This window comes from Lepidochelys kempii, chromosome 12 (assembly GCF_965140285.1).
Source record: "Lepidochelys kempii isolate rLepKem1 chromosome 12, rLepKem1.hap1, whole genome shotgun sequence".
Lineage (NCBI taxonomy): Eukaryota > Metazoa > Chordata > Testudines > Cheloniidae > Lepidochelys > Lepidochelys kempii.
The window spans coordinates 30581109-30599855 of NC_136391.1; the positions used below are offsets into that span (position 1 = coordinate 30581109).

General features: G+C 42.0%; 1 protein-coding gene across 1 annotated transcript in view; it reads right to left on the reverse strand.

Moving 5' to 3' along the window:
* Window positions 1-1869: 1869 nt before the first annotated feature.
* The window catches only part of ADAMTS18 (ADAM metallopeptidase with thrombospondin type 1 motif 18), a 96064-nt gene continuing 79186 nt past the window's right edge, over window positions 1870-18747 (reverse strand). Inside the window, exons 19-23 of the mRNA XM_073308471.2 lie at window positions 15464-15668; window positions 12376-12567; window positions 11553-11765; window positions 9456-9603; window positions 1870-2804 (exon numbers count right to left, since the gene is read on the reverse strand). Of these exons, the coding sequence (XP_073164572.2) occupies window positions 2689-2804; window positions 9456-9603; window positions 11553-11765; window positions 12376-12567; window positions 15464-15668 (874 nt within the window). The 3' untranslated portion in view covers window positions 1870-2688. The remainder of the gene's footprint in view (window positions 2805-9455; window positions 9604-11552; window positions 11766-12375; window positions 12568-15463; window positions 15669-18747) is intronic.

Below are 18747 nucleotides of genomic sequence, written 5' to 3' on the forward strand. Positions count from 1 at the left end.
CCTTGGAGCAACTAACTCATTGAAAATTGCCAAACTTTGCAAACCAAATATCAGTATGAGGATTCAGCAGTTCTGTAATAGATATATATATAAATTTGGGGTTTATCCAGCAGCATAACCATACACATTTATGCAATGTTGTCTTTTTTCCAGTGTTTGGCTCCATATTTTATTTCTGTGCATGTAAACTGAGTGCACACAGGTGATACTTCTGTCCCAACAACTGGAAGATCCTACTGAAAAATGTTAAGATGCTCTACAGGCAAGTCAAGTGAGGTAATGGGAGATTTTTCTTGATAGCAAATGCAGTTTCTCACCCAGTGCAACTGCTAACTGGATAGGTCAAGGAGAACAAGTGAACCAAACATGACCTCCTGAACACAGGAGGTTTTTTTTGTGATTGTCCTGCCATCATGCTAATAAAACCATAAGCTATATCAGTTCAGGCTCTTTTAGTGTTTGAAATCTAAACTCCATTCACTGCACAGTAGTAATTCAAGTAGTCCTTGCTTCTACCACAGCAGGCTTTGGTAAATCCACAGCATGAGGAAGGTCAACAGCACAGGGGTGGGATTATGGTGTTAGGGAGGGGCCATGGGGCTTGTCAGACTAGTATACTGTATTTGTCTTAATCTAGAACAGTCTGGGATTATTTGCATTAATATAGATAAACACATACACCATTTACATGTCTCAGCATCTATTTATAGCTTCCATATTTTATTCAAGAATTTTACAATTCCAAATATAGTGAACCAGTTAGAGTACTTTATTATAAAACTTATAAAATAATTAAATATTACACTTATATTTTTGCCTTTTTTACACCATAATCCATACTTTCTGACACTATCATTTTCTCTTCTGAACTGTTGTCACTTACTTAAGGAAGTAAGTGATGAAATATAAAGGAAAAGCTATGCATTAATAAATTAATTATTTTACATCAAATAATAAAAGGACACAATTATAAAAACAAAACAAACAAAAAAAAACCCTTGCAGTTTTCCAAGAAAAAAAGTTATAATTATACAAAGTCGAATATCAAGACAGAGCCTAGTTGATTGAGATATGTTTCCAATCAACATTTCTTAAAGTATCAGAGAATACATGTTTTTCATTTAAATTGTTGCAAAAGGAACTGCTAATTTTAACTGACCACTGTCTGGCATTAGTGCTGAGATGGCTAATCCTAGTTTGAAATGATACTTTAAAAAGCAGGAAAATTGAGCTACATTCATCAAAAGAAGTTGTGGGATTGGGTGGAATTAGATAAATATGTCCCTTATAGCCACTCCCCAGAAAATTACAGTAGGACACAGCCCTGTTTCAGTTACAATGGTTTTGGCAAACAGATTGTGTGTTTTTTCCAATGCAGAAACATTTTAAATGGTACCTTTTGATATATGATATCTATTGACTGCTGGATACTGAATGACTACAAATATCATTGCAAGTGCTATAAAATGTTTAAGGAGCCTGATCTAAAAAAGTGTATTTTGAGGATTATGAAAATGTCTAAAAATATAATTGAATTTGATTTTTCTGATTATCTTATTTTTCCAGCTGATTATATTTCATGTATCAATAGTTAACCATTCTGAGAAGTGTATGTGAATTAACAGACTATCCTATTCCTGCTATTTCTCTTTTGCTGACTGATGAACCAAAATTTGCAGAGAAAGTTGAGATAAAAATAAGTTACTCTTCAGCAGATTGGCATTTAAACAATTTATCTTCTGAAAAACATATTTTGAAGTTTTATTATTTAAAAAAACCAAGTTTAAACCTTAAAATGATTTACCTAACGTGCTTAGAATGTTGAAAACGATATAACCATTGAGCTCAATAAATCTTTGAGTTCCTTGAGTTAGTCAAAATGTGAAATTCTATTTTACCTGTATTACACAGCAATACTAAAAGTCCCACATATTCTACTGGCTGAATATTTCTAGGAGTACATTTCAAGTTGCTAGTTAACCACCTCTGAGTTTCTACATTAAGCAGAAAGTGTAATTTTTCAAAACAATAAAAACATTAGCATGATGCCAAACTTGCTTTTCCAGCAGCAAGTCTAATACAGAAGCACCATTTATCTTCGTAGTGCACTATTTACTTAGTGTGGTCACAACACCTGTGATGTGTGACACTGCATGCTCCCAGCAACAGCCATATCGTCCTCTCTCTCATGAGAATGGTAGTAAACCTCCTCCTTACTGTGAATGGACATTATCATAACAAATATTGAAAAGAAGCAATGGGGATAGACTGAGATATAGTACACTGCCACACTGTAACCTCCAGCATGGAATTCTCAATCTCTTTTGCTCACATTCTGATAAATTATCCAGATGAGCATTGCTTACCTTATTTTCTTCCTTATCACGTATGACAGTGCACAATGACAGATTTAAAGAGTGACGGGAAGAAGTGCCCTTGCTTGGGAGTGTTCAAGTGATCCGTAGTACTCTGTACTTTAGGGAGGTCAGCAAAAAAACCCAGTCCTGGATCACCATTTATCTAATAATTACTGTACCTCATATAGTCCCCTAGAAAGGTACTCCACCATACGTTTCTCTTCCATCAGTGGCTTATGTGGCACCAGGTCCTGCCTTAAAGTCAATTGAATTTCAATGTAAACCAGAAGGGAGAATCCTGACATTGCAGGCTTGCAATAAAATATTGCAATCAGTTCTTCCTTGTGCATGATTTACAGCACTGCTTGCCATAAAATTTGTGGTTGCAGACACCATGCTGGGGGACCAGATGACACCAAGGGAAGAAATCCAGACAAGAGGGATCATCTGAAAGAGGGAAATCCAATCACTATGTTTAGCGTGTATTTCAGCAATTCTGCAAATGAGGCAGGACTTCTGCTTATTGATTTCTACACACTTGCCAATGATGCAAACATGAGGGATGACTCCAGTTAAAGAAGGAGGAAGCCTTGTACACTCTTTTTTTTCCAATATCACTTTCTTTTTAATTTATTAGCTCTACTTCTGATGTCATACACTGTGGCATTAGGAGAGGTAAATGAAACAGTTTATAACACAACATTTTAAAAATAACCTAGGGTGAAATCCTTGGCCCACTGAAGTCAATGAGAGTTTCAACTATTGGCTTTACTGAAGCCAAGATTTCATCCCTTATCACTATATTATTTTACAGATTATAACCACTGCAATAAAACCAACTATTTACACAAATGGGTCCACCACTGAGCCCTATGCTAATGAATCATAGATTCATAGACTCATAGAATATCAGGGTTGGAAGGGACCTCAGGAGGTCATCTAGTCCAACCCCCTGCTCAAAGCAGGACCAATCCCCAATTAAATCATCCCAGCCAGGGCTTTGTCAAGCCTGACCTTAAAAACTTCTAAGGAAGGAGATTCTAACACCTCCCTAGGTAACGCATTCCAGTGTTTCACCACCTTCCTAGTGAAAAAGCTTTTCCTAATATCCAACCTAAACCTCCCCCACTGCAACTTGAGACCATTACTCCTTGTCCTGTCCTCTTCTACCACTGAGAATAGTCTAGAACCATCCTCTCTGGAACCACCTCTCAGGTAGTTGAAAGCAGCTATCAAATCCCCCCTCATTCTTCTCTTCTGCAGACTAAACAATCCCAGTTCCCTCAGCCTCTCCTCATAAGTCATGTGTTCCAGACCCCTAATCATTTTTGTTGCCCTTCGCTGGACTCTCTCCAATTTATCCACATCCTTCTTGTAGTGTGGGGCCCAAAACTGGACACAGTATTCCAGATGAGGCCTCACCAATGTCGAATAGAGGGGAACGATCACGTCCCTCGATCTGCTCGCTATGCCCCTACTTATACATCCCAAAATGCCATTGGCCTTCTTGGCAACAAGGGCACACTGCTGACTCATATCCAGCTTCTCGTCCACTGTCACCCCTAGGTCCTTTTCCGCAGAACTGCTGCCTAGCCATTCGGTCCCTAGTCTGTAGCTGTGCATTGGGTTATTCCGTCCTAAGTGCAGGACCCTGCACTTATCCTTATTGAACCTCATCAGATTTCTTTTGGCCCAATCCTCCAATTTGTCTAGGGCCCTCTGTATCCTATCCCTGCCCTCCAGCGTATCTACCACTCCTCCCAGTTTAGTATCATCTGCAGATTTGCTGAGAGTGCAATCCATACCATCCTCCAGATCATTTATGAAAATATTGAACAAAACCAGCCCCAGGACCGACCCCTGGGGCACTCCACTTGACACCGGCTGCCAACTAGACATGGAGCCATTGATCACTACCCGTTGAGCCCGACAATCTAGCCTAGACTAGACAATCTAGTAATGAATATTACTCTACCCTTTCTTTGATCTGCAGAGAAAATAGCTCAGGCTCTGAGAGTGTGTGTGTGTGTGTTTGTATACACACTCTACAGAAATAAATCTATATGTTCAGACCACAAGCTCTGTATGTGTGTGCACAAAATTGCTTGTGTACATGCATGTACCCACATTTTACGGGTGTGGGGAGGAGGGTTCATTTTCAATGATCTAAGCCTAAGTGCACAGAAGGGTTAAAATTCGCACCCACAAAGCAAAATCTATTGTAAGGTCCCTACTTTTGAGACCCAAGTTTGCACCCTCAAATGGGGAGACATCTAAATTCTGCCATTTATATGAATGTTTCATTCATTAAAATCTGAACGGGGCCCCAATGTAATAATCAAGGTTTTTATCAGATTATATGACACAGTAATTTAGGGTGGAATTTTTCAAAAATGCTTAACATCGGCCTTGCTCTGCTCCCACTTCAAGTGGTGACATTCTCATTGACTTTAACGGGAGCAGAGTTAGGCCAACTCTGTGTGTTTGAAAATCCCACCTTTAATTTAAAAAAAAAAATCAGACACTAAAATGCAGATGAATTTTTGGCTTCATGTAGTTCTGTATATGATTCACACACACACAGCTCAGTTGGTTAAAAAATATTTCATGGCCATCCCATTCTACATGTTTGCAGTGGCTGCTTTATGCTTCTTTTAAAGTGCATAGTGATGATTCATATGGATGATTTATAAACAAATTGAAAAAGCATAAGAAGCATAAAGTGAGGTTTAGAAAAATTTATAGCTAAACTGAACTCTTAAATGAGCATGGGAAAACATTCCATTCTGCCTTCACAACTACTGTACACATGGTCACTAAAGGGAATTTACAAGGATTCTTATTAAAAAAAATCTAGCTACCGGTGGCTGTGTTCTCAGTTCAGCTACTAAAGGGGTGGCACAGAAAAAATGCTCTTACTCTCAGACCATACAGACTCCCTCATATCTGTAACACCAGAGTTATGCAGCAACACACCCCTCTTTTTTTATTCGCTGCCACTTCACTGTATTGGCTTCTTTTTAAAGAAGGATTAAGTGTTTTGTTTTGAAACCCCCTCAAAAGATGATGTGCATGAGGTACATCATCTGACATGAGACATCATTGTCTAATAACATGCTTTCCCCCACAATAACACATTGCAAGCAACATCACATAATAACAGACTGGCGCTGGACAAACTGCACTCTGGGAAGTAGGTGGCACATCCCATGCTGTAGCATTTCCGCCCTAGAGTCCGGTTTTAAATTCCAATTTGAATGTCCAGTAGGAAGGAGATGGTCCCAGCTTTGCACCGTTTGGCCCATTATCCACCATACCAAGACAAAACCACCACACAATTAACCAAGTCTGACAGTGAATGCTCAAGACAGGACTTGTGACTTCAGGGGGAAGGGCATTGCAAGTGATGACTGAGAGGTATATGCAGAATTATGAGGGGAAAGTTCTCACAACACATTTTCTAACCCAGTCAGGCTCCTTAGTCACTTAGGGTAAATTTTAAAAAGTGATTGAGTCTCATTTTCAAAAGTGACCTAGGCACTTGGGAGCGTTCACAGTCAATGGAACATAACAAAACCCATAGCACATAAGTCCCTTCTGAGGATGGGATTTAGGCACTTGAAAAGAATTACTTTTAGGACCTAACCCAGAGACCACTGAAGTCAATGGAACAACTCCCATTGATTCCAGTTAGTATGGTCCCTCATTTTCATAAATGTCAATGTCTTAAAAAAATGCAGTTTTCCTTTTAAGATGCTCCAAGTAGCTTGGATTTACTGGCTATACGTTACAGTACCTGTTGCTGTCTCTGGTGGAGTGATGAAAATGAGAAAAAATTGCTAGAGGGGAGACCCACATTGTCTAGGAGAGCATGACAACTATCCCTGAAACATTCATTTCTTCTTCACGATTTCTCCCTAATGGCTCTCAGAGCTGGAGCTGTGCGGCTGTTAATTGAGAGTGATTTGCTTCCATGTGATTGCAGCACAGCTGGCCCCTTCTCTATGCGCTGATTTGGATGTAGAGTTAAAGAGCAGTGGAGAGAGAATTGATCTCCAGAGTCTGAAGAACCAGTTACAAAACAAAGCTTCTACAGCTGTGGGGAGGGAGAGAAACTGGCCAAGACCAAAATGAATAACAGATACCAGCCCAGACATGAAATATGGTTGGGGGAAGACATGTTGGGGGCTGATGGGTTTGCTATACATGAGAGAAAGTGATTTAATAAATTCACAAAACAAATTCTGAAGCACAGCAGAACTTCCCAGAAGATTTGGAACTAACTCCTGAGTCTTTAGAACTGTTTAGTCACTTTTCAAACTTGTTCAGTTATTTACTTATCCCGTTTAGACCTGATTCATCCATTCCTCCTACCCAGGCTGGTTGCAGCTGATTGATGAATCCTGAGGATGGACTTTGCGCAGATAAAGCAGTATTGATATTATTTCTGTACCTGTCTTGCCTCTTGGGCTCATGCAATATTATGTTTCCCAAAGGCCTGGTGGCTGATGTATCAATGCATTTTATAGGTTTTCCACACACAGTGACGCTTCAGGAATCAATATGGATGAGAGAGAATACTGTCTGATGGTTAGAGCAGGAGACAGGGAGTACGGATGCCTGTGTTCTTGTCCAAGTGCTGCTATGACCTTGCTCTAGGACCTGAAGAAAGTCAACTATGACCTGGCACTGGCTTTTGTTTTTTCAACCAGGGCACCACCTCTATTTTCAGCTCCTATGTGTAAAATGGGTATACTAACGCTAAAATCCCTCACCAGGGGTCTTTTGAGAATTAATGTTTGTAAAGTACTTTGGGATGCGGGGATGAATAGCATGATACAGGCCAAATGCTGACTGCAGTGAGAATTTTATCCAGTTAAAGACTTGAAATTTTGCCTGGTCCTTACAATAATGCACAATGGGGGTGGGGAAGGAGAGGAGGGAGGAAGATGTAAGAAACCTCCCCCTCTTTGCATGCCACATGTATGGGCCAGGGAGAATTTCAGCCCCTGCACCCAGAGGAGCACAGAGACTGCTTCCGCCCCACTCCGCTAGAGCTTCAAAACACCCCAAAGATAGCATGGAGAGACCAGAGCATAGTTCCATGTCTAGGTCCCCACACACCATGTACCTGCCAGCAGAGCTAGCCAACAGCGTAGGGGAGAGCTAGCTGTGCCTTATAGAAGGCATGCAGCATGTGAATGCCTGAGAGCTCAAGGTGGCAGTCTCCCTGGGACAGGACATTCTGACTGGAGAGTAGGGTGACCATGTGTCTGATTTTTGACCGGAACACCCATCGAAAAGGGACCCTGGAGGCTCTAGTCAGCACCGTTAATGGGGCCATTAAGTCTGATCAGCGGTGCTGCAGGGCTAAGACAGGCTAGTCCCTACCTGTCCTGGCTCCGTGCTGTGCCCCGGAAGCGGCCAGCAGGTCCAGCTCCTAGGAGGGGGACCATAAGGCTCTGCATGCTGCCCCCATCCCGAGCACCAGCTTCGCACTTCCATTCACCGGTTCCAGGCCAGTGGGACCTAGGGGGTGGTGCCTGCGAGCAAGAGCAGCATGCAGAGCCTCATGGCTCTCCCTGCCTAGGAGCCGGACCTGCTGGCTGCTTCCGGGGCATAGCGCGGTTCCAGGACAGACACGAAGCCTACCTTAGCCCCCACACTGCACCACTGACTGGGAGCTGCTGGAGATAAGCCTGTGCCCCAACTCTGAGCTCCAACCCCCTGCCACAGCTGTGAGCCACCCCCAAACCTGGAGCCCCCCCTGCACCTCAAACCCCACATCCCTGACCCCATCCTAGGGCCTGCACCCCCAGAGGATCCCTCACCTCCCCTGCACCCCAATTCCCTGCCCCAGCCCCAAGCTCCCTCCCACACTCTGAATACCTCTGCTCTACCCCCCATCCTGTGGCTGCCTCCTGCACCCCAAACCCCTCATCCCTGTCCCCACCCAGAGCCTGCATCCCTAGACAGAGGCCTCACCCCCTCCTGCCCCCAAACCCCGTCCCAGCCCAGAGGCCCTTCCCACACTCTTAACCCCTCTGCCCCACCCCAGACAACCTGCAGCCCCCTCCCGCACCCTGAACCCCTCATTTCTAGCCCCACCCTGGAGCCTACATCCCCAGTTAGAGCCCTCACCCCCTGCCCCCCTTGCTCACTACATTCCCCTGCCCTCGGTGGCTCACTCTCCCCCACCCTCACTCACTTTCACTGGGTTGGCACAGGGGGTGGGGGTTGGGGTGGGGGAGAGTGAGCCACCGAGGGCAGGGGAATGTAGTGAGCAAGGGGGGCAAGGCCTCAGGGAAGGAGCGAAGCAGGGGTGTGTGGCCTCGGGGACGGGGCAAGGCTAAAGTGTTCGGTTTGGTGGGATTAGAAAATTGGCAACCCTACTGGAGAGGTGTGACTCCACACTGCCTGTTCACTGTAAGCTGGGCCTACAGGGCATAACTGGGCCATAAGTGACAGCTACAGGAAAAATTGCAGGGTGGTACATATTAAGACTTACTTCTGTTATTATTCATCATGACTTGGAAGCCAAAGAGAGACAAATGAAAGAAAACTGAAGCTATGAGGGGCCTCCGCTCTGCAGCAGCAAGAACAGTTTGCCCTTGCTCTATAAAAAAAGTCACTATTTTAACTTTATGCCAATGTCTCTATGGGATGTTCCCATCAATAGAAGGCACTGTAAGAGGGTGGAGGTTAAGGTAATGCACAGTGCAGCCCAATCTTTACTTAACCGGAGCTGGAGAAACAACTCAAACCCGAACTGCAAAAAAAAAAAGAAAGAAAAAAAAAAAAAAGACATATCCTTTATGATTCAACATGTTCCTGCATTTAAAAACATCTGTCCCCTCTTGAACATATCAGACCTAGCAGCTAGCCCCTTATGTCTGCTTGTGAAGAGAGGTGATGCACTTCCAAATTTAATATATTGCAGAGCGCAAAGGTGATACTGAATTTACACAGGAAGATACAACCCCCGCACACCTATTCTGAGAACATACCTAGCAAAGGTGATGTTTGTCAGGCTATACAATTCCAAGGAACTAAACCCACCATTGAATGTAATTCACAACGCAGAGTTTGATGTTTTACCTTTTTTCTCTGGAGCTGGGCAGAAGTTAGTATTGCAGGCTCTCGACACAGCTGGTTTCTGATGTGGCAGACACCCAGCTGCCGGTTGCCCCTGCCGGAGGCACTGCACGCTACGGATTTGCACTCCCCCACCACACGTTACTGTACACTGCAGAAAAGGAAAGATGAGAAGCCACATTCTAGAACACAGATGGTCTTCCAAGGCCCTTGAAGTGTCCAGGGCTTTGGATGAGGCCTACAAATTGTAAAGAGCCTAAGGGCCAAATTTTCAAAAGAGCACAGAGCCAGTTGTCCCGGTGCTCAGCACCCACAGTCAGAGCCAGATTTTCAAGTGAGCTCAGCTCCCATTGAGCCACTAAAGCAAGTGCCAGATTTTCAAAAGAGCCCCGTATCCAACTTGCACTGAACACCTCTGAAAATCTGGTTACTTATTTAGGTACCTAAATGGGAGATGAGATTTTTAGAAAATCTAGCCCCAATTTTGTGTGCTGATCTGTTTTGAAACTTGATTCTCTGGGCCCAGTTGTGCTGTCCCAATGCAGGTAAAATTCCCAGTGAAGCCATACTTGTGGAAATATCTTGAAAAAAAACAAGTATTTTCAAGAAGATCTCTGAAGTATTATGAAGTGAGTGAGTTTTTACTTGCATGTGCTTCATGACAAGTATGTCCTTAAGACCGATGTGATTGGTATAATCTGATTAAAATTGTCAGGCATACATTGTTGCAAGTCTACAATGTTAAACGAATACATGTCTCATAGATATGTGACTCATAAAGTAGATCAGTTCCAGAAATACAGAAGCTTGTTTGCAAGAATGTAGAAACAAATACAGGCTGATCCAGTAATTAATCATAGTATTTAAGGAATTTTAGACAATCTGTGCAGATGCTCTAATACATTGTAAATACAGATATGTAATGGTTCATCTACAGTGCACTTCCAAGAAGAATGGAAAGATGGAGTTTGGAAATGGCATAGAATGTAGTGCAACTGCAGCACATATAAGAACATAAGAACGGTCACACTGGGTCAGACCAAAGGACCATCTAGCTCAGTATCCTGTCTTCCAACAGTGACCAACGCCAGATGCTTTACAGGGAATGAACAGCACCGGTAATCATCAAGTGATCCATCCCCTGCTGCCCATTCCCAGCTTCTGGCAAACAGCGGCTAGGGACACCACGAGTAAGAGCTGAGATTCTTCAATTTTAGCATAAAGGAACTAGCTACACCAAAATGCAGGAATATGGAGCCAGCTACATTATACCAAACTATCTGCATGGTCCAAGATCTATGGAATATTGCCAGAAGCTGAGACTGGACAACAGGATGGATCACTTGATAATTGCCCTGTTCTTTTCATTCCCTCTGAAGCATCTGACGGCCGGCCACTGTCGGAAGAAAGGATGCTGGGCTAGATGGACCATTAGTCTGACCCAACATGGCTATTCTTATGTTCTTATGACTATATGCAGAAGACTCCTGTGGGCTATCAACATTAAAATACAACAGTCCCATTATGGCTGATTATACTCTATTCTAGCCCTCTCTTTGGAATGGCTGCACAACTATGCATGGTCTGCTTGTGCAGTTTCCCTGGGCATTACCCATGATTCAGAAGGTGTTTCACCAAACACCAATGCTGCCTGCGCACTGACTTCACCATGCCCCAGTCGACTTTTTGGACTGACTGCCCTACATACCAGCCATTCCCACTCACTGGTTACATCATGTCCTATTACCACATGTTAGGCCAGTGGGGCTGCCTGGATGTAATGGAGAACACAATTTGGCCTGATATTTCGAACTCTGACAGCTGACTACAATGTGTGGTTGTGTTCAAAGAGGACTGAACTGGGAGGGTTATTGTTCTGGTCATCAAGGTGACCCACGTGGTGAATGTGAGGTTCTCCATTCCACAGTGACCAATTGTGGGAGAACAGGGTTAGATCTACCACCCGGAGGGGACTGTACACTCCCTACTGACTCCATAAACGCCAAAAGACAAAGTGCCATTAGGAATGGAGAGCTCTGAGTCGGGAGAGAAAGGAGTAACCTACTTCAAATCCTCCAGGCTGACTTTTTTTTGTCATACCTGCTGCCAGGGTGAGGAATACCATCCAGACACCATGCGGTATAACCTCTGCAGTGGACAAGCCCCTTTGTTACATGCTTCTTCTAGTTCTATGTTTGGTTTCTTTATGTTCCGACATCTTCGCTGAGGGAAAGTGATCCATTTTCCATGGATGCTTTTCTCGCTGCACTTCATTTCCCGCTTTTTAATACCTGAGCCACAGGAGGCTGAGCACTAAAAAAACGAAGCACATGCTTTTAAAATAATACATTGCCATAAATTAATATCGGTTCCACTAAAGACTGGATAAACTTTTGTCGAAATATGAATGCCTCATGGAAAATAAAAACATAAAGATCATGGGAAGATATTTCCATACTAGTATGAATTCTGCCATCTTGGAAACCACTGTGAAGCCAGGGGGGATCTGGCATAAAAACTGACAGCAGGATACAGCCAAGTGTTTTGAGACAAGAAGATGTAAATTTTCAAAATTGACTTTGAGTACCTCAATCTTTTAGACGCCCAAATTGAAACATCTTAAAGGGAGGGAAGGTGCCCTAACACGTTCTGAAAATCAGGCCTCTCCAGGTATTTTAAGTAGGGCACCTAAAAAGTAAGGTGCCACAAATTACTAGTTATTTTTTAAAATTTGGACTATATTAGTTACAGGCAAAACCCTGATAAATGACTGATCCAGAGTTTGTATTTTCATCAGATCATGACCCTTACTGAATCCATAGCACTTTTCCCCCTCTCATATGCTCCATGCATGCTTGTGTTTCAGCACTCTTTTATGAGCTCTGCAGAGAGCAAGACCGTCATTCAGATTGTGGTACTGTACCTCACTCCAAGAAGAAACCACCCACTGGAGCCGATCGTTTTTGGGACATCGTCCCAGTACACAGGTCTGTTGGGATTCTGGCTTGTGATCTGTGCTGCACATACTTTCTGGTACGATCTTCAGCTTGGAAGGGCTGGTGCTTTTGCAATGGACTTCCCGTTTCTTCATGCCTCTCCCACAGGTCTTGGAACACTTTGGCAGAAAGAAATATTCATTTGAGTTTGGGACACTTAAAACTGAGATTGAGCAGAACACAGAAGCCGTAATGAATCTTATCTGTAGCCACTGCTGTTAACTTAAACCTGTAATTCTGTTATGGAAAATGTAATGTAATAAACATACTTCTGTGGTACTTTTTATTTTTCAAACCTGGAGTTAAACATTTTATTGTGTAGCCTTAACTAACCCTCACAGCCCTCCACTACGGAAGATAAGCATTCTCTGTTCTATCTGTGGGGAACTGAAGCAGAAAGAGAGATTCTCTCAGCCCTTGGCAACACAAAGGGGCTGAAATCTGGCCCTAACTGCCCAGCTGAGAATCTCCCTAGTGCAGGACGCTCTCAGCTAGTGTAAAGCTACACTAGCGGGTTCCTATGTTACCCAAACCCACCCTGGCATAGAGGATGGGAGGAGGTAGATGGCAGCTGTACTCTTCCAAATCTCAATTAGTGTTTGGTCCCTTGAAGGCCACAGCCAGCTGCTGTAAGTTACAGCGGCTCCAAGGCTGCTCCAATTTCTGCTAGGGCCAGGGCTAGAGCAGGTGAAGCTTGCAAATCAGGGAGACGTAACAAACTCACTGATAGCCCCCGCTTGCTCCTTCAGAGAATGGATCTCAGTTCAAAAGAAAACCTGGGACAGAGAATGCCATATGCTTGCCTTAGCCAAAGCCACAAAGCAAGTTATTTGGCAAAGCCATGACTAGAAGTCGGGATATTTTGGCTGTGGTTAGAAAACATTATAAATATTGAGTTATTCTTATTTTTTGTTTGTTATTATGTTGATTTAAAATCTAAAATATGCTTTTTGTGGCTGAAACAAAATGCACCAACTGAATATATTCTAGAGCAGAAATTGCAGAATTATGAAAGCCCTGAGATAACTCTGCACATTTCCTACCATCCTGTACTTGCTTTCCATTTGTTACTTTTTTACCAGAGTTCATTGGGTTAATCATACGCATGTAAAAGCCTGTGTACTGTGCTACCAAAGTGCATATTAGACTATGGACATTTTAAAAACATTCTATCCAAATTCAGTGCACAGTAACCTGTGCTCGCTGAAAAGCTTGGATTTGTTGTCTTCCCATAAACTGAGCTGAATTCTCCCTATCTGTCTCTGAAGAGATTTGACATTGTGAGGGGTACACTTTTATTTATGTATTTAGAGTCTGCAACATGATAGATGGAGACTGAGCTTTTCAGAGAGACCTAAAGAAGTTATGTGCCCAACTGCCATTATATTTTGATAGGAGTTTAGCCTAATTTTCTTAAGTCCCTTTGGAAATCCCAAACTGAAACAGCAAATTCACAGATGTATAGCAAAGGGGGAAAGATTGGGTTTCTCTTTTTGCTTCTGTATGATGTAAAAGAAAATCTGAAAGGTTCTCAAGCCCTGCCCACCCCTCCCTCTTGCCCCGAAGCAAAGCTATTTTTAAATTTGTTTTTAACATTAGAAATTCTGGTCCTGAAACACCTTAATGACTGCATGACTAGTGAAATGACAACACCAAAGTCAAAAGTAAAAGATGAATAACTGAGAAGGGAAAGGTATCTTTGGTCCCACAGTTAAACACTCTTCCATTTTTTATCTTTGTTGATAACTGTTTAGCTTCAATAGAAACCTCTATCATGTATCTTGCCAACTGGGGAATTTTATTTCCTTTATTTTTGTTTTTGTAACTGCAAACTTTGTCGGTGTTGAAAACATTGTCCATATCCTTTAAAAAATTAGCCATAATATCTGATTTCACAACCTTCTGCAACAGTGAATTCCAGAGATTTGCTTATACACTGAAAAACAAATAGTAATTCTTTTTGACCATTCTAAGACTGCAGCCCATTGAGCAGCTTTGTTCTTCTTGTGCAATGTGATAGGATAATGAGAAGTTCTGTTCTCCTCAAAAGGCATTATGTCCTCTGTGACTGTGACCACCTAGATCCAGTCCTCTCTAAACTCTCACAAAGAGTACTACAATTAAAAAACGTTCGTTTTTACAACAGATTTGTATCAATCTTGTAGCTCATTAAATGAAGACCGAAAAACTTAAAATGGACTTTGCTTCTTTTGACATAGGCCCACAGTGTCAGTTCTCACAGCAGTTCATTTACCCTTAAATTAACATTCACTATGTGCCAGCACAAGCATCATTGCAAAAATAGCAGAAATGAGTTTTTAACTTCAGAGTATTCATACTTTTCATACATTTCTGAAAAAGGGTGTGTATACACAGAAATCTGCCTGGGGGCCCGTTGCTACTGACTTATGCCACTAATAATAATTTACTGCACTACTAAATTACTTACTTGGAATGGGCTACACTAACCAAAGTAAATATGTGATTATTACACGTATCATTGAGTAAAACATAACTTCATCTGTCCGCATTTCAAAAATGCATGTGTGCACTGATGTGCCATTCTAACCCCATTCTTTTTCCATTAGTGGTACCTCTGCCGATATTCTTCTCTGAGAAATGTTAATATTGCTGTATGAACAAATGTCAGAAAGGGGTGGGGGGCGGGCTATGGCTTTAAGGAAACCACAGAGACTTGTCCTTCAGAAAACCAGAGAATCCTGTGGCTCTGTTTGTGTGTACTAGGAAGCTCCTCCTTTTCCCTCTGCTGACTGAGGGACAAATTCCAAATTAGGGTAGACAGATGCAAGTCCATGCATCCACTTATACCAGCCATGCTTTCTGATTAGTTTAGTACAATTGCTATCTAAAAACAAAGCAGATTATTTTTATTATTTTCCTACACAGACCTTCCAAGGTAGGCAGGATACAACTATGTCAGGAAAACTATTCTATACACATTCATTCCAGCTACCTCTGTCAAAAGAAAACATTCTGACTATTTCTCTAGATTACCTGAGTCCACGGTCCAGGGCTCCATTCAGGTGGGCAGTCTTGGGTATTACATTTCTGTACTTGGGCTGGAGTGCTGACTGGACAAAGAGAATGTGCTACCACCTCTTCCTTTTGAAAAGTCTTTTTCTGGGCGCATTGAATTGGGCGACTTTGTTGCCCTCCACCACAAGACTTGCTGCATACACTCCATTCACCTGTCGACCAGCTGATAGGAGAGAATGAATTATTTCTTACAAACACATGACTATAATGCACCATATACAATCAGTATAGTGAAGATTAAGTTCAAATGCACAATCCAATCTATTCAATCCATTTGACCGGTGTTGCCGTTAAATAATTTGCGCAAGACTCATGCAGTCCATCTGCAAGAACATTTTGAAATGCAAGAAGAATAAATCTTGCAGCCCTTGCTCAGGAACAACTCCCAGTAATTATTATTTTTATTTGCATTGTGGCAGTGCCCTAAGGTTCAATCAGGATTAGGGATCCTATTGTGGTAGATGCTGTACAACCACAAGGAGAAACACATTCCCTGCCCCAGAGAGTGTTTAATATGAAACAAGACACAACATGTGAGTGCAACAAACAGTAGGAGAGAGGGGAGGAACAAAGGGCACACTAAAATCTCATGCAGTCACACAGGTTGATGTTGGACAACTTGATGGGTTCAACTCATCAGAAAGATGGGTTTTTTAAAATAAATAAAACCAACTCTCCCTGAACGCTACATAACTGGGCCATCATTTGTTGATTGATTTTGTGCGGGCCTCACAGAGAACTCGATGGGGGTGTTAGCTGAGCTGGAATTAAGACTACGGGATTTGGCCGAATATTTAAATTCTACTGGTGCTTGTTCTGCTAGGGCACATGCATGTCAACACACCTATGGGCCTGCGCATAAAGAATGGAATTTTGAATTCTACAGAGAATCTATCACATTCTCTCTTTGGGCAGATAAAGAATATGATTCCCAGAAAATCAACTAACCTAGCTAACAAGTCCTCCCTACCGCAGTCATCTTTCTTTTTGAAGTCCGGTCTTCTTTTTTAATTTAAACCTGTTTGGCTAAAAACAGGCTTGGCTTTGGAGAAAAGATAAGGAGTTTGATTTTGGCCATGTTCAGTTTTAGTTGATGGTGAGATTTCCAGCAGGAGCAGCCAGAGGGAGGGACAGGTTATGGTAGAGAAAAAACAGGTCAGATGTGGCCAGATAGAAATATTGGTTGAAGGCTTGTGAGAAAATGAGAGACTGGAAAGAGAGGAGGAGGCCAAGGACAAAACCTTGTGAAACCCTAAAGGAGTGTTGGAAAAGAAAGAGAGGACCTATCAAAACAGACTCTGAAGGAGATGCCAGTATGGCAGAAGGAGAACACTAAGGACCAAATTTTTCAAAAGCACCATTTTCTAGATGCTCAGCCTCCATGCATGCAACCCACAATGTATAAGCATATGGATGCTAATGCAGATGGACCTACGTGTATTATTGGTGCTGCACAATTCTAGTCTTCCTCTCTTTGCTTTGGATAATAAATCTGTTTACAAAGTTCTCTTGCTCTTTAAAATAAAGCAACAAAGAAATGGTTTGCTAAATTCAGTAACCCTGTCGTTAGAGTTAAGAGGATTTAGATGATGTCCCAAGACAAATACTTTTGGCAGTTTAACCAGCCAGATTATATGAAATCTAAATAAAACATTATCAAATTAACCAGCTGACTACTACTACTCCAGTCACCCAACAAGGTTCCCTGATGCATATCATCACTAAAAATCACACAGGGTCCTCAGGTGTATTGTTGAACTGCACAGGCGGGGTTCACTTTTGAAAATGAGCAATATTATTTGTAGTACAGTGCAGAGCCCCATTGTGCTAGGCATACAACAGATAACAAAGAGACAGTCCCTGTCCCAAAGAGCTCACAATCTACGTGAAAGACTATAGATAGCAGGTGGATGCAATGAACAGATGGAGGGAGCACAAGGAAACATATAAACAAATCCTGCGTCTATGGGAGAACCTTGAACTGATCCAATCAAATTAATGAGTCTCCAAAACCTTCTCCCAATATCAAGCTCTGAATTTAAACTGAATCTTTTAAAATAGGAATTCTCACTCTTTTTTATTATATGGACCCATCAAGATTGTCCCTTTTAATTCACAACTGCATGGGCCACCAACTCTCCCACCCACGATCACAGCATAAGCCCTATGGCAACCAGAGCAGCTGCTTATATCAAACAGAAAGTATTTGAACTCTTGTAACTATGTGGAAGATGAGCACCCATTTCACCAGACTGTATTTCAGATCTGCGTGAAATAAAAATTAATTTGCATGTTTAAAAATGCATGATGGCTCCCTTGGGAGATTTCCTCTGGGAAAAGAAGAACTCCTGAATCACAATCCAGATCTCCAGGTACCAAAAGCTGTGGGAAGTTTTCAAAGCTACCAATTCTAAGGACAAAGGAATTTTAACACACACATCATGCACCAAATGCATTCCATACAATTTCAGGACTGCGGTGGTCTGCTGCTGTTGGACTAAATATGGAAACGGATATGGAAAGCTTGGAAGACTTTTCTAAGGAAACAATAAAGAAGCATGGAAGTTGCCTTTTAACACTCTAGTGGGAATCTGAAAAACCTAGACTTTCATCCTGATTAACAACCTGCTTTCACTCAGCCTGGATTTCTCTCTGCTTTTTGACAATAGCACTGTGAGGAAATAAATGTTTTTTCAAATTGGGAAAATAATATAACACTTATTTCAAGTAAATCTGGTCAATACTAGGATTCAAGAACTGTCTTCTCCTGTGTAGCCTACCTTGAAACATATGCTTCTGGAAAAGTCTTGGTTCTAATCAATTCTATAGGTTTTAATTAGTTATACTAATGGTACTGATCAGTTTGATAGGTAAACCAGCCAAAAAAAAATTGTTAGTTTTAAGAGCCTACATACAGTAGTTGCCTAGAAAATCTACCTTTTCATACGGAAGAGTTCAATAAACCTGCTTTATGCCTCTTGTAAACTGCCATTTTCCAAGAGTATCTTGGCTATGTTTCAAGAGTATCGTCCATTAGTTCAAATAAGCTCAATAATTATGACTAGATTTGGCAGCCCTTTCTCCAATCATAATAGTATGCAGTTCCGATGCCTTTGTGTATTCTTGCTGCATGAAGTGAGTAGTAATTTTATTCCTTCTCATATTGAGTCTTTGTTCTCATTGTGCAGTAAGGATTTTTCCCTTGAACCTTAAAGCTTTGTCTTCTTTTTTTATGATGTCAT